The sequence below is a fragment of the Rhinatrema bivittatum genome, chromosome 5 (genome assembly GCF_901001135.1).
Source record: "Rhinatrema bivittatum chromosome 5, aRhiBiv1.1, whole genome shotgun sequence".
NCBI classification, from domain to species: domain Eukaryota; kingdom Metazoa; phylum Chordata; class Amphibia; order Gymnophiona; family Rhinatrematidae; genus Rhinatrema; species Rhinatrema bivittatum.
Genome location: NC_042619.1, coordinates 295,782,094 through 295,797,486, shown reverse-complemented (window position 1 = coordinate 295,797,486; position 15,393 = coordinate 295,782,094). Strand labels below are relative to the sequence as shown.

The following is a 15,393-nucleotide window of genomic DNA, read 5'->3' as shown; positions in this document are numbered from 1 at the left end:
TCTTAAAATAATTAGAACTTGTAACTTTGAGCTTCCTTCTATTGGACTTTTTCACTTACGCCAACCTTTCAGCAAAGGATCTTCATACCTCATGACAAATCTTCCTTTGGTAACACATTCTTTGGACTCTCTTGTACTTCATCAAGCACGCTGGCTCCTAGCTAGGTACCTGCTCCTCGGGGGCCTGTGCGCTCTCTTCAGTGGTGTTTCCTGTCCTTCTCCGCTCCTCGTAGTAGTGCCAATGCCTTTCACCAGAGACTGCTTATGCTCCTCGTTTCCCCAGGCAGCACCAACTTTACAACAGAGACTGTCTATGCTTCCCTGCGCCTTGAGGCAGTGTGGCAATTACTTGGACTTTCCTTTTTGTGTTCCTGTGTCTAGGTCAAGTCGTCAACATTTATTTATTTATTTATACCGAGGTTTAGCAGTTAGCCTTCACCCCGGTTTACAATCGAACAAATTGTTACATATAACGGTATAGTATACATCAAACATGTTGCTTGTCTTCGCTTCAATTCCTCACAAGCGGAGTTATGCCTTCCACCCTCGGCCATTGAACAGGCTTTTGGGGGGCTTCAGAGGGGGGCTACTGTTATGCCCCTGCCCGCTCCTGTATCCTGTGGGCAGTCACTCACCTTTCCCAGTGCTGGGCCGATGCTGCTGCGCTCCCTCGCAGCCGGACTGCTGCCGAGCCACACTTCTCTTCATGGCTGGAGCCAGGCTGCCGACTCCCCCTTCAGGGGAATTCCCTTGCAGGGATTCCTCTCCTTGTCGCAGCCCGAGTGCTGCTGCTGGAGTTCTCGCGGCATGGAGCTGCCCCCAATGTCTCTTCTTCTTTGGGGCCGGTCCTGCCCCAGCGCAGATTCTCTTCAATGGCAGGAGCTGCCCCAAAGAAGAATAGACAGTGGGGGCAGCAATGGACGGCCAGCGCCATCTTTAAAAATGGCACAGGCCAGCCATTGCTATTACCATGTGACAGGGGCTGGCCAATGGCACTGATAGCCCCTGTCACATGGTAAGGGCAAAGGGCCATTGGCGCCATTTTGATTAGTGGCAGCCGATGGCCCGAGTGGGAAATCGCTCCCGGGACTCCCGCTGGACCATCAGGTACTTTAGAAAAGTTTTTTTGGGGGGTTGGGAGGGTGGGGGATTCTAAATAATGAGATTTAAAGGGTCGGGGTGGGTTTGGGGGTTGTTTTTGTGTGCCCTTTATTCCTATCGCTTTCAGGGACCTCCCGATTCCTGATGGATGAGAAAATATCGTACGATATTTTTATCCGTCAAAAAAACGATTCACATCCCTACTGTGCACGTCTCGCTCTCAGCGTGGTCCGTGACTAGCCTTCCAGGTTGTGTAGGGCGCGTAGCGGACAGGGTGGTCCATGACCAGTCCACATTGGGATGTGTAAGGCGCCCTGAGGGACAGCACTCTCTCAAGTCTCCAAGAGTATCGTCTTGTCCAAGTCTTCAAGAGTATTCCCTTGTCCAAATCTCCAAGAGTATTCCCTTGTCCAAGTCTCCATGTCTTCGAGAGTCTCGTTTCATCAAGTCCAGGAGTCCTCTTTTCGTCCAAGTTCCAGGAGTCCTCGTTCCCCTTTACTCTGACTTACTCTCACGGGACCGGAATCTCCTACTCCGGTACCTTATCTCAGAGTTTCCAGCCTCTGTCCTCTCTAGTACGGGTTGGTTCAACAGAGGGTCGACCCACTTCTTCCTCCTCCTGTGTTCTTGCTCCATCCTAGCTTGTACTTGCTCACCTCATTTCAGGGTGTGTCTTGGGGCTCCTCCCTGAGCCACCTCGGGGCCCAAGGGCTCACTTTCTCTCAGGAGCAAGCGATCGCACCTCTATGCCCTTCCCAGGGCTCCCTGAGCGTGTTCGCAACACAGGCTTACTGGTCTATAGTTTCCTGATCACCCCTGGAGCTCTTTTTAAATATTGAGGTTACATTGGCCACCTTCCAGTCTTCAGGTACAACAAATGATTTTAATGATATGTTACAAATTAATTGAAATAGGTCTGAAATTTAATTTTTTAGTTCTTTCAGAACCCTGAGGTATATACCATCCGGTTCAGATGATTTACCACTCCTCTGTTTGTCAGTCTAGACACCACATCTTCCAGGTTCACAGTGATTTGTTTCAGTTCATCTGAATCATCACCCTTGAAAACTGTCTCCAGAATGGGTATCTCCCCAACATCCTCTTCAGTAAACACTGAAGCAAAGAATTTGTTTAGTTTTTCTGTGATGACTTTATTGCCCCTAAGTGCCCCTTTAACCCCTCAATCATCTAACTGTCCAAACAATTCCCTCACAGGCTTTCTAATTCGGATATATTGAAAAAGTTTGTATTATGAATTTTTGTCTCTACTGCCAACTTCTTTTCAAATTCTCTTTTAGCCAGTCTTATCAATGTCTTAAATTTAATTTGCCAATGCTTATGTTTTATCCTGTTTTCTTCTGAAGGATCCTTATTACAATATTTGAATGAAGATCTTTTGGTTGAAATAACCTCTTTCACCTCACTTATTAGGCATGCCGACAGTCTTTGACCTTCCTTTCACCTTTCTTAGTGTGTGGAATACATCTGCGCTGCTCTTCTAACATTTTTTTTGTTTGTTTTTTAACAAATTCCATGCCTGTTGCACATTCTTAACCTTTCCACCTGCACCTTTAAGGTTTTTTTTTCTCATTTTCTCAAAGTTTACCTTTTGAAAGTTTAGTGCTAGAACCGTGGATTTACTTACTATCCCCCTTCCAGTCATTAATTCAAATTTGTTCATATTATGATCACTATTTCCAAGCGTTCCCACCATCATTACCGTTTTCACCAAATCCTGCACTCCACTGAGAATTAGATCTAAAATTGCTCCCTCTCTTTGGTTCGTGAACCAGTTGCTCCATAAAAGTGTCATTTCTTACAGGACAAGCAGGATAGTAGTCCTCACATATAGGTGACATCACAGGATGGAGCCCTGTACGGAAAACTTTTCTGTCAAAGTTTCTACAAAGCTTTGACTGACACTGGCACACTGAGTGCACTGAGCATGCTCGGCCTTCAATTATCCCTGTGAGCCACTGGTGTCTCTCTCAGTCTTCTTTTTTCCGTTCTGCAGTAAGCATAGCGGTTAGGAGCTCTGTGAGAAATACTAACACTTTTTCCTCAAGGAAAGATAAACTTTTATTTCACAAACATTTTTCCCTGCTCGGGTCGCCCTCCGCGTACGTTTATTCGACGCTCGATGAGTACTATACCCTGTTTTTTCGGTCGGTTCCTGTCACCTTTCTGGCTTGCCAACCGACTGCGGCCTTCCCTCTCCCTATTTTTTCAGTTAGCTACACATAGCCTGCGAGTGTCCCTCTGACACTCTGCTTGGTTATTGGCGCTAGTGGGAAAGGGATTTCCATGGTTTCCGTTGCCGCCAGGGCCCCTGTAGATTCAGGTCCTTCGATTTCCCCGGTACCCTCGCGCAGTCGATGCCCCATCACTACCGTCGGTACCCCCTTCAGACCATCCTGGATTCTTAGATGCCATCGGTACACCTCCCGCCGTGGTACCCTGATGATGACAGTGACGGAGCACTGACGGCATCGGCGTAGGTATCTATGGGAACGATGTCACATCAAATAATCGAAAAAAAAAAACATGTGCCATCCATGCTTTTCATCCATGGCACTGATTTTTCCTTGGGTTCCATCGGTGCTATCATTGCCCGGATGGATGCCATCGACGTACACCTTGTCTCGTCGGTGCCATCCATGCCAGGTCGATGCCACCATCGCCCGGGGCGCTTCCATCGATGTCGGAGTCATTCCATCGATGCCATCCTATATTTTATGGATGCCATCGATGCCTAGGGCCTTTCCATTGGTGGCCATCAGTGCCCATGTCCGTGGCATCGATGCCCACATCAGTGGCCATCGGTGTCCATGTCCGTGGCATCGATGCCCACATCGGTGGCATTGGTGCCCACGTCCGTGGCATCGATGCCCATATCGAATCCAATGGTGCCCGCACCCGTGGCGTCGGTGCCCACGTCTGTGGTATCAATGCCATGGACGCCATTGTTGCCCGAGTCGATCCAATCAATACCGTCGACATCCGTGGCCATGCCGTCGATGCCCGTGGCCATGCCACCGATGCTTTCGACGCCCTCCTCCATACATCGATGCCCTCGACGCCCACATCGTTTCCATCGGTGTCTTCATCGTTCCTATCGATGTGTCATCGACTCCATTGATGCCGGTATCATTTTTCCGATACCAACGATGTTTTTTTTTTAATTATTTGATGTCAGATCATTCCCATAGATACCTATGCCGAGGCCGTCAGTGCTCCATCACTGTCATCAGTACTCTGGCCGAGTCATTGACGTTTTTTCATATATATTTTTGATGATACCCTCAAGGCCGCTTCGGCCGCCATCGACACCGTCAACACCGACATAGCACCGCCACGTAATGCCTTCGCCTAAACACAGTGCTCCATGCTTTGGGTTCTTACTAAAGCCCCATTTTAGCCTAAAAAAACAAATCGGAAGGCGGTCCCAGATAGCCAAGGCAAAAAACAACAAAGGGACAACCTTATACCGTGAAAGGATTATATTAACAAGCCCGACTCCAGCTGAGTTTCGCCTATTAAGGCTGCATCAGGGGCTAAAAAATTTTTGGTTTTATTTATAATTGTTTTCTGTCTATGGGTTCTGATTATAATTGTTTTTTGATTATGTGGAAATTTAGGTCCTGGCTTATCATCTTTCCATACATAGAATGTTTAGTTCTATGTAGTCATCAGTTGTAATTTTAGGTAATATGAATTTTATATTTGTTCTACATATGTTGGTATGGATAATTTTAATTGTGATTTTAATATTTTTTTTAAAAATTGTTCTTTCTTTAAAATTTTTTAGCCCCTGGTGCAGCCTTAACAGGCAAAACTCAGTTGGAGTCGGGCTTGTTAATATAATCCTTTCACGGTATAAGGTTGTCCCTTTGTTGTTTTTTGCCGTTTTAGCCTAAGACACTACATAGTGCCAGGAGCAGTGCAGGCATGCTGACCGTTCATTATCAGTCACCATCCACGACAGCGAGGGCATCCATCTCGGCGCTGGGGAAAACCGGGCCAAGCACCGTGGCATGCATCATCACCGACCCAGTGACCGTCCGCCACCGATGCCATCCAGCACATTGGTACTATCCTTCTCGATGCTGGACAATGCTCGGGCCAAGCAACATCACCACTGCCATCGGCACTGTTCCGCACAGTTTTGGCAGTCCTTGGTGCTGCAGAAACACCGGAATGAGTTCCGAAGAATTCTGCACTGGCGTCATGAGACATCGAGCTGCTGCGACAAGGGTCGGGTTCATGAGTTCGTTAATCGGCTCCCTTGTTCCCGAGACGTGCCCCACCGTCATCGGTACAGGATTGTGGCCCTCCACTAATTATGGTGTAAGCGCCAGCCACGCCCAGCCTGTCTCCTCTATACCTGCGCCACCATACCAGGCATCAGAGTTGAGACGGACGTCTACATCCACAGGCTACCCCTCGAGGACTCCTGAAATCGACGGAGCCAGCAATCTTCACTGGCTCGTCCTTCGGCGATCCACGTCGGATGGTAAGTACCCGCTTCTGCGGCATTCCCATTGAGATGTGTTCTCTAATTCAGGCCACATGGTTTGAAAAGTTCTAGGTCATGTACCTTCCAAGAACCGTAGTAGTGTCACATATCGCTATGCCAGCTATGTCAGCCACAATACTAGGAGAACCTCTCTATCATTTCTTTGGGATTGCATCAAGGCTTCCTCCCCTTTTTCAGCAATGAGGCTCTGTACTGATTAATGCTCTGGCTTTTGGTTCCTGCTTCAGAACCAAAGTTCCAGGTGCATTCATTGATCTGCTAAACATGAAATCCAGCAAATGCTGCCTCAAGTGCAAGTCCACCTCGAAGCCTGATGACAGGTTTCGATGTCTCCTTGTACAGCACACAGAAATGCAGGTAAGACTTTACCACTCACACTACCGACGGAGGTTACATGATATCCAGATTACAGCAGCCCCTCCAGTTGGACACCTCCTGGTCTCCCAACTGGCTGGATATCAGAGCAGCCACCCCACCTTGTACCAAGGTTTCCGGTACACTCCCCCAGACGCTACAAAGCGCAGAGGGGGGAAGGGGGGGTTGGGGGAGTTTTAATTACACTATTCTTTCTTTCAACAGAAAGTAGTTACTCTCCGCCCATCCTGGACCTCAGAAATACCAACTTTCTTCAGAAAGCACAGGTAAAATGGTATCTCTCATTACCATGCTTCCATATCACAGTAAGTACATTACCTCTAATCTTTCTATGTGCTTCATGGTGAGTCAACAATATTACAATCCCAAGCTCTGCCAGTTACACCAGCTTCGGCAACTGGGGTATTCATTGAATCACTATCGTTGAATACTGCTTCTCTGCGGAGAGCAACATCATTCACGCTTTTCCTTGCATGGACAGCTGCATAACCACAGTCAGTCCACGCACAGAGCTCTAACTTCTTCATGACTCACTATACATTTACTAACTGGGATTACTGTCACTGCCATAAATCCCTTTTACAACACTTCTGGACACCACAGTCACAATGACCTTCCTGTCCAGCATACGCGCAGACATTCTAATAAATTCTTACATGTCCCTGCGCACATTTTTCCATAATCTCATCCCCTCAATTCTTCATTGTTGGGCTATGGGGTTTTTTCACTATGTACTTTCCTCATAGATCCAAAACTGCTATGGGTTAGATTCAGTGAAATTCCATTATCAGTGGGTCCAAGCTGTTCAACTGCTTTCGTCCCTCATCTATATTGCAGATCTAGAACCAAAACTAGTCTGATCCCGCTCATGCTTGCATTTCCTCAGGGTTGTAAATTTGACCTAAAATCTTCTCAACCCAATATGCATTTATTCCGCTCCAGGCGCAGTTTCACATAAACGTCCTGGAGCTTGTAGCCATGAATTATACCCTTATGCCTTCCAATACTGCCTCTGCAACAAATCTTTGTGCATATAGACAGACAGCATAGGGACAATGTGCTTTCCACCACACAAGCACACACAACATCTTAGCTGCTCTGCAAGGAAGCTGCACAGCTCTACCTTTGGCCCTTGCTCACTCTATGCATCTTCGGGCCACTTCTCTAAGAGATTTACCGAACGCACTAACAGACCTTCTCCATGTAGGTTCCATCCTCTGAAATGGTCCTCGAACTACATGTGTGGCGAGAAAAATCTTCTAGCGCTGAGGTCAACCGAACTTGCCCTTTGCGTCCGAATCGAACCATACAGTGCACAAATTCTACTCCCTACACATGTTTCCAATGCGTTCCCATAGACGCCTTTCTTCCATCAAGGGCCTCTTAAATGTGTCTCTTCCGCTGCCTTTCATAGCCAGCACTCTTCTAATGCTGAACCGGGACAGGGTTCACTAATTCTTCACACCCACGTCCTGCCCGAGACCATTATGCTTCCCATACTTCTCAATCTATCACACCAGTAACCAATTCGCCTTCTCACCAGTCAGTCACAAATCGTAGACTTACTGATGTTCTCAGTGTCGAGAAACGGGGTGTTTTAGTGTGCCCATGGGCTTCAGCCCGACCCTAGACGGAACCAGGATCGAACCGAGGGTTGACGGCGTGTTCCACCATGGCTGACAGTCTTACCCTCCGCCAGGCCTGCAGGCTCCCAAGGCCAACAACAGGATGATGTTGGAATGTGAATGGTCCTCCGACCATTCCGAGCCCTTTCGGACCTGCTGCTTGGATCGGCATGGAGCAGCAGGCCTGGCCTGAGGTTGAGGACAGACGGGCCTTGACACAAAGACATGACAGCAGGATAGATGCAACGGCATCGCGGACAAGGACTTGACACCAAGGCTGATGCGGACGGCATCAGAGACGAGGGCTGGCACAAGACAAGACACCAAGGTAGCTGAAGACATGACACCAGGGTCGATGCAATGGCATCGCAGAAGAAGACATGACACCAAGGCCGATGCGAAGACATCACGGACCAGTGGTCGATGCGATGGCATCCCGGACCAGGGTTGATGCAACGACATCAGGAACAAGACGATGACATAATACCAAGAGTGATGCAACGGCATCCAGGACGAGACAAGGAACTTGACGAAGTCCAAACGAGACGAGAAGCTGGGCAGAAGGACAATGGCACTGTCTCTCAGGGCGCCCTACTCAGTCCACCCGTGGAACTGAGTCGCGGACCACCCTGTCCCACTGCGCGCACTACACAGCCCGAGGAGGCTGGTCACAGACCACGCTGAGAATGGGACAAGCACAGGAGAGGATCCAGTCGAAGCAGAATTCCAACGACGGAGCCAATATCGTCCGAAGTTGTAATTAGTTATTGAGTTTTTCTTTCCCCCTCTGCTTATCACCTCCCAGTTACATCCCCCTGTTTTATTGTAACTTTCCGCTCCTTCTGGTTATGGTTAACGTTATAATGCTTCTGTTCCCTGTAAACCGATTTGATTTGATCTGTATCATGAAAGTCGGTATAGAAAAGCTTTAAATAAATAAATAAATAAATAAATAAATAAGCAAGCTCCACCAACGGCTGGCAGGACATGATGGCTCAGGAGCACAGGACACCAGTCCACCTGTAGGCTATTCCACGCTCGGGAAAGACGTCATCCGAGAGAGCATGGCCTGACAGGACCAAAAGGCTCAGGAGTGCTGAAGCAAACATCAAGAAGGGCAGGACACCAAGGAACCTGGGACATAAGGAAACAGGAACAAAGCGAGACACCAGGACACCTGGACGAGGACCTCAGGCATGAACATGACTTGACATGACGAGACGAGATGAAATGAAGAGGAGCTCCACGAAGAAGACCTGATGGAGCTCTGGCAGGCAGGAGCCTCCAGAGTGAAGCAACTCCGATGCAAGGCGAAGACTGAATGACGGAGCAGCCCTTTTATAGGGCTGGGCAGGAAGTCCACTCCCTAGGTGTGGTCAGCCACACTTCCTGTGGCTGGCCCTTTAAATCTTGAAGAGAGGCGTGGCTGCGCGCCTAGAGGAAGCAGGAAGAGCTGTGCAGGACTGTGGACAGCGGCCTGCACCGATGGTACAGCATGCAGAAGAGGCAGGGCTGGCCTGAGGAGCGGGCCCGATGACAGCAGCGGCCCCAGCCGCTGCAGGAGGCCCCGGGGGCAGCTCCAGCCGCTAATCCGGCCCGGGGATGCGGCCTCCATGCCACGAAGAGGAGAAGACGGCGGCGGTGGCTCTGTGCCGTGAAGATGGACAGGAAAGTCTGCGGCTCTGGCCGCGGTGAAGACTGCTGCCAGGGACGGCCTCCGGGCCACGGGAGGAACTTCAGTCCGCGGCTCCAGCCACGTAGGCAGGCCCGACGTCGGCGTCCATGCCGCGTCGGGTGAAGGCAGCATGGGGTGAGTGCCTGCTCGTGGGGGAACCCGCGGGCAGGGCGATTCATAACACTCAGGTACTGGTAGCATCATAAAACCTTCCATACATAAATCCTACCATTCCAAATGGCATGATTTACCACATGACGCATACAAAAGGGTATTACCCTTTTTTCTTTTTTCTACACTACTCTTTCTCTTGCTCTCTCGGATTCTGCTCCCCAGACATCCTCCACATAGGTACACCTCTGTTCCAATTGGTGTATCGTTTGGGAGTTGGGATACCCGATTTACAGTAAACCCCTTCTGAGTCAGCTTACCATGGATTATCCACTGATCAAGCCGCCTCTATTTTCACTAGTCACGGAACAGAACCTATAACTTATCCTTATAAGTCTCATACGTTCTCCGTTCGAGCCTTTCCATTGCTCTCTTTTCACAGTTTGACGTGGGAAATTTTTTCCCTCATAAATGTCATTTCTGCCAACAGGGTCAGTGAGTTACACACCTTGTTACATACTCATCCGACCCTGCGTTCCTCCGTGACCGAGTGGTTTTTACGTATTCAACTTCCTATCTTTCTTAAGGTAGACGTTGCATCTCACCTTACTCAGAATATACTTTGCCCATTTTTTCCAACACCTCTCTCTCACCAGAGAGAGAGGGTTTTTTCCACTTCTTGCACAGTAATAGTGCACTTGCATTCTGTCTAGATCGCACTCACTCCATAGGAATTCCACCTAACTCTTTCCTTCTGTGGCAAGAGTCAAGCTGCGAGTTCCTGTGGGCCAACAGACCTATTCCTCCTAAATGACGGTCTGTATCTCTTTTTCCTACCAACAAGCAGGCATTTCACTACAACACTGTGTGTAACCACACTCTGTTGCGTCCGTCCTAGCCTTCATAGCTTCCCCTCGGCCGCTGCTGCTTGTACATATTTATCAGGTTGCAACCTGGAGTTCTTTCCATACCTTCGCAGCCCATTATTGCTTAGATACGACTAGCCCGCATGCTCCATGTTTTGCCAGTCCGTCTACTCTTATTCTTTTTGGTTTCACTACCCAACATCCTTCCACCAACCCGTTAAGGATTTCAGGATGCCCTCCGGTCCAAATTCTACCCCCGTCATTGCGCTTGTCGCGCGTCTTGGGTGCATTTGCTGCACTCTCGGGCATCCTCAGCTCGGTACTCACCCATATGTGAGGACTACCATCCTGCTTGTCCTGTGAGAAAGCAAATGTTGCTTACCTGTAACAGGTATTCTCACAGGACAGCAGGATGTTAGTCCTCACGAAACCCACCCACCACCCCGCGGAGTTGGGTCTGTATACGTTTTTACGTTTATTTTAGTTTCGCTTGCGCTTTTAGCTATAAGACGAGACTGAGGGAGATACTTATGGCTCACAGGGATAATTGCAGGCTGAGCATGCTCAGTGCACTCAGTGTGCCAGTGTCAGTCAAAGCTTTGTAGAAGCTTTGACAGAAAAGTTTTCTGTACAGGGCTCCATCCTGTGATGTCACCCATATGTGAGACTAACATCCTGCTGTCCTGTGAGAACACCTGTTACAGGTAAGCAACACTTGCTTTATTCCATCCAGCAACTTTATCTCTCTAGCAATTCCTGAAGTTTCACTTATCCAGTCAATATTAAGGTAATTGAAATCTCCCATTATTACTGCACTACCAAATTGGTTAGCTTCCATAATTTCTCTTAACATTTCACTGTCCGTCTTATCATTTTGGCCAGGTGGATGGTAGTTTACTCCTATCACTATACTGTTCCCCAACACACAAGGTATTTCTACCTATAAAGATTTCATTGTGCATTTAGGAGTAGATTTTCAAACCCTGGTGCATGTGGCCGGGCCTTACGCATGCCGGGCCAATTTTCAAACGGCCCAGCCATGCGCATAAACCCCCGGGACGCGTGTAAGTCCTGGGGCTTGAAAAAGGGGTGGTCTGGGGGTGGTGCGGGGCTAGGGGCACCCAGCACAGCGGCCATTTGTCGCTGTGCTAGGGGATCATGCGCCGGCAAGGTGCCAGCGCACGCAACTTGCTCCTGCTCCAAGGCAGGAGCAAAAGGTGAGATATTAAAAATCGGGCTAGTTAGGATAGGGATAGGGGGAGGGCAGGATAGGAGAAGTGGAAAGGAGATTAAGCTAGGGGGTTGGGAAGTTCCCTCCCAGTCTGCTCCTTAATTGGAGCAGACTGGGAGGGAAATGGGGAAAGGCCCTGATGCGTCGCCGCATGTAACTGTTTAACTCTACCCCCTTGTGTGTGCTAACATGGCATTTTGTTACATGCGCGCGCATGTTATAAAATTGCGCATCCATGTGTGTGCACCTGGTAGTGAGCGCACATGGACGTGCGCACGTAAGTTTTGAAAATCTACCCCTTAGTCTCTTGCAGGATCTTTATCCTATTGGACTCTATGCAATCCCGAACATAAAGTGCCACCCCGCCACCAAGTTACTTTTCTCTATTATTACGATATAATTTGTACCCTACTATAGCACTATCCCATTGTTTGTCCTTCCACCATGTCTCTGAGATGCCAATTAAGTCTGTCATCATTCACTGCTATATATACTAACTCTCCCATCTTAATTCTTAGACTCCACCTTACATGAGAATATTTGCAAAGTTATCATACATATACATCCAGTTTTTACCAAAGATAATTTCCTCCTTTCACCTGAATCAAATCATTCTACTCACCTTTTTTCCTCTGCCACACTCCAGTCAGATGGAGGTAGCTCTTCATACAGTAGAATGGAGAAGAGCATTGTCCTTTTACTTGGATAGGACAAAGGATGTTAAAAACTCTATCCAACTTTTTGTCTCATAAACCCAATAGACCAGGGAAACCACTGAGCAAAAGAACAATTACAGATTAATTCTCTGAATGCATAGCTACATGTTACAACAAAGTAGATCACTCTGGCAAAACAGGCACGTGCACACCAAATCAGAGCAATGGCTGCTTCTATGTCTTTGTGGGATCAGCTACCAGTCAAAAGACCTATAAGGTAATTCATTCTACATGTTTGCTTTTCATTTTTGCCTAGAAGCTGACTCCCATCAGGACAGTTATATTGGCCATCAGTCCTTAGAAATTTTTATAAATCTTAAATGGAGTTCCACTAAGTTGTGGGTATTTTGTTCAGGAGGAAATAAAGAAGTATGAACACAACACTGTGCTTGGGAGTCTCCACAATTGTGATTGTTTATCTTGTTTATCCAAGGAGAAAACAGTTGCTTACTTGTAACTGGTGTTCTCCATGGACAGCAGGATTAGCTAACAGATATGGGTGAGAGGGTATAGCAGTCAATCACTTCTTTCTGTAAACTATCTTTTAGATTGGCAGAGCTTAGCCAAGGGTTGCTGGGTAGGGCTATAGCACATGTGCAAAACATTCTAGATTATTCCAACCGATACCTGATACCCTCTGAATTGGTTGCTGTGTGGGATGTCACTCACATATGAGGGAGGGCATGAATATGTGTTTCTCAAGAGTTGGTCAGAAGCAAAGCTTGTAGTTTTCATCAATGCTGTGAACCTTCTACACTTGGGGATGAAAACAGGGCTTAAGAGGAAGGGGAAATAGTGAAAGTGTTGTACTGTGTTTTAATCATAACTAAACTTAATCACTTATACAAAATTAAAACACTCTCATACTACCAAAACCGGAATGCTGATTTCTGAGCAGAATGGAAATTGTACGTTCATGATAATTATGTAATTGCATCAGTTCAGTTCTCTTTAAAGCTTAACAGATAAATTTTAAAAGAAGCGTGCGTGCGCCCATAAACACAAGTATTGGGCACACGAGCAAAAATACGCTTAATTTAATATTGTGCGTGCAAGTAAAGCCTTTACACGAGTACTCACAAGGAGGGGGGGGAGACACTCTGTTAGAGAGGCAGTCTGACACTTTATATATTTCCCACTGTAAGAGGGGTACTTTCAACTCAGGGTGGGTTTGCGGGGGACACTGGTCTACAGACCTTTGCACCCTAGGCAGACCAATGTAACACCGTCCCTCCCAAAACCCACCCTGACTTGAAAGAGACCCTCTTAAAGTGGGAGACATATAGAGTGTCATATTGTCTCTCTAACAAAGGCTCACTTTCTCCTTTCTCTCTCCACCCTCCCCCTCCCCAGCATTCAGGATCCCTCTGGCCCAAAATCTCCAGACGTGCACCTCATCAGGACCAGTAGTAAAGTTACGCAGGTAACATAAGGGGCTGATGCAATTATGTGCGCTGAAAGCGGGTGCTGACTTTTCAGCGCCCGCTTTTTAATGCATGCATGGCACCCGCAAGTGCGTCGCCATGCAACATGGAAATTAGGAGGTCGCGCTAGGAAGGAGGCACTTGGGTCGCTTGTGCGACCTTAGCGCCTCCTTCCTAACACGACCCGCCACGGTTGCTGGCTATGAAGACCAACGCCGGTAAACTCGGCCTAGGTTTTCATAACCGGCCTGTCTGGCGTCGGTCTTCATAACTCGGCGGTCTGCTGAGTTATTATTAATTTTTTTACTTAAAAAAAGTACAGAAAAGCAGGCATTAATATCTGAGTGATAAATGTGTGTCTGAGACGCACATTTATCTTTTTGCATTTGGAGTGAAAGAGTAATAGGCTCATTCACATGCATTTGCATGTGATGAGCGCTATCTCATTCACTCTGTGTCGGATGCTCGTTAAATAGACACTAATCCCCCTATTGCATTAGGGGGTGGATTAGCCCCTATTTATCCCGCGTCTGACTGCGGGTTAAACAGTGCACTCGACTGAGCGCACTGTATTGCATCGGCCCCATGCTGTGTGTTGCTATGTTCAGCCTTGCAAAATTTGGGGGTTACATATATAAGTCTTGATCCCATGCCCCACCTCCTTTCTGCCACCTTCCTGGCTTCTTATAATTCATGTTGCTCATGTGCGACCCACATATGCATGTATGGGGCCATTTTTAAGCGAGCAACGCACAATTCCTTCTGGGAGGAATTAAAAGCAAAGAACTGTCGTTTTTTTTGATCAGATCAAACTCTTGATGAATGAATGAATGTCTTCATAAACATTAATTTATTTTATTTAAAGGTTTGCAATAATAAAAACAACTGCCACTGTGACAGAGGATGGTCCCCACCAAACTGTCAGGATAAAGGATATGGAGGAAGCATTGATAGTGGACCTAAATTTGCATTTACATACAGGATTGAAGATGGTAAACAAGTTGTTTGTTTTAAGATTTATTTATAAACTTTATTTCTGAAATGATTGGCCCCTTAACCAAACAGAAAACTTACAAAGTGTTGAAAATTAGAAAACATCCAATTAAAAAAGAGCTGCTAATTTAAAGTTTAAATGTATTAAATATATTAAATTTAAAGTTTAAGGAACCAATAATAAAATATAGTATATGGCAGCTTACAAATATATCAATTTAAAACAGAATTCCATCTTTCCATAAATAACCAGAAGCCAAGACATGAAATCTTGTTTTTGTATACTGTTGTTTACATGTTTTGAAGTCGACTTCTATACTTATCCTCTTCTGCCAAACCAGTCCAGATAGGTGTGTTTATGCTCCCCTACCAATAGAGGCAGAAAACAATAGGCTTTGTCAGCCCTTAGGGGCTGATGCAATACTGTGCGCTTAGCTGAGTGCACTGTACAACCCGCAGTCGGACGCGGGATAAATAGGCGCTAATCCACCCCCTAATGCAAGAGGGAGATTAGCGCCTATTTAATGCATGTCTGATGCGGAGTGAATGAGATAGCGCTCATCACATGCAAATGCATGTGAATGAGCCTATTACTCTTTCACTCTGAATGCAAAAAGATAAATGTGCGTCACAGACGCACATTTATCGCTCAGAGATTAACGCTTGCCTGGAGCAGGCGTTAATAGCTGAGCGCATTGAAAAGAAGTACAGAAAAGAGAAAAAACTACTTTTCTGTACT

The 15,393-nt window shown here is 47.1% G+C and overlaps 1 protein-coding gene across 2 annotated transcripts in view; it reads left to right on the top strand.

Annotated features, from left to right (window-relative positions):
* LOC115092811 (disintegrin and metalloproteinase domain-containing protein 9-like) overlaps nucleotides 1–15,393 on the top strand; it is a 501,882-nt gene that overhangs the window by 445,252 nt on the left and 41,237 nt on the right. For both annotated transcript variants that reach the window (XM_029604141.1, XM_029604140.1), the window contains one exon: nucleotides 14,527–14,653. In XM_029604141.1, coding sequence (XP_029460001.1) covers nucleotides 14,527–14,653 — 127 coding nt within the window. The remainder of the gene's footprint in view (nucleotides 1–14,526; nucleotides 14,654–15,393) is intronic.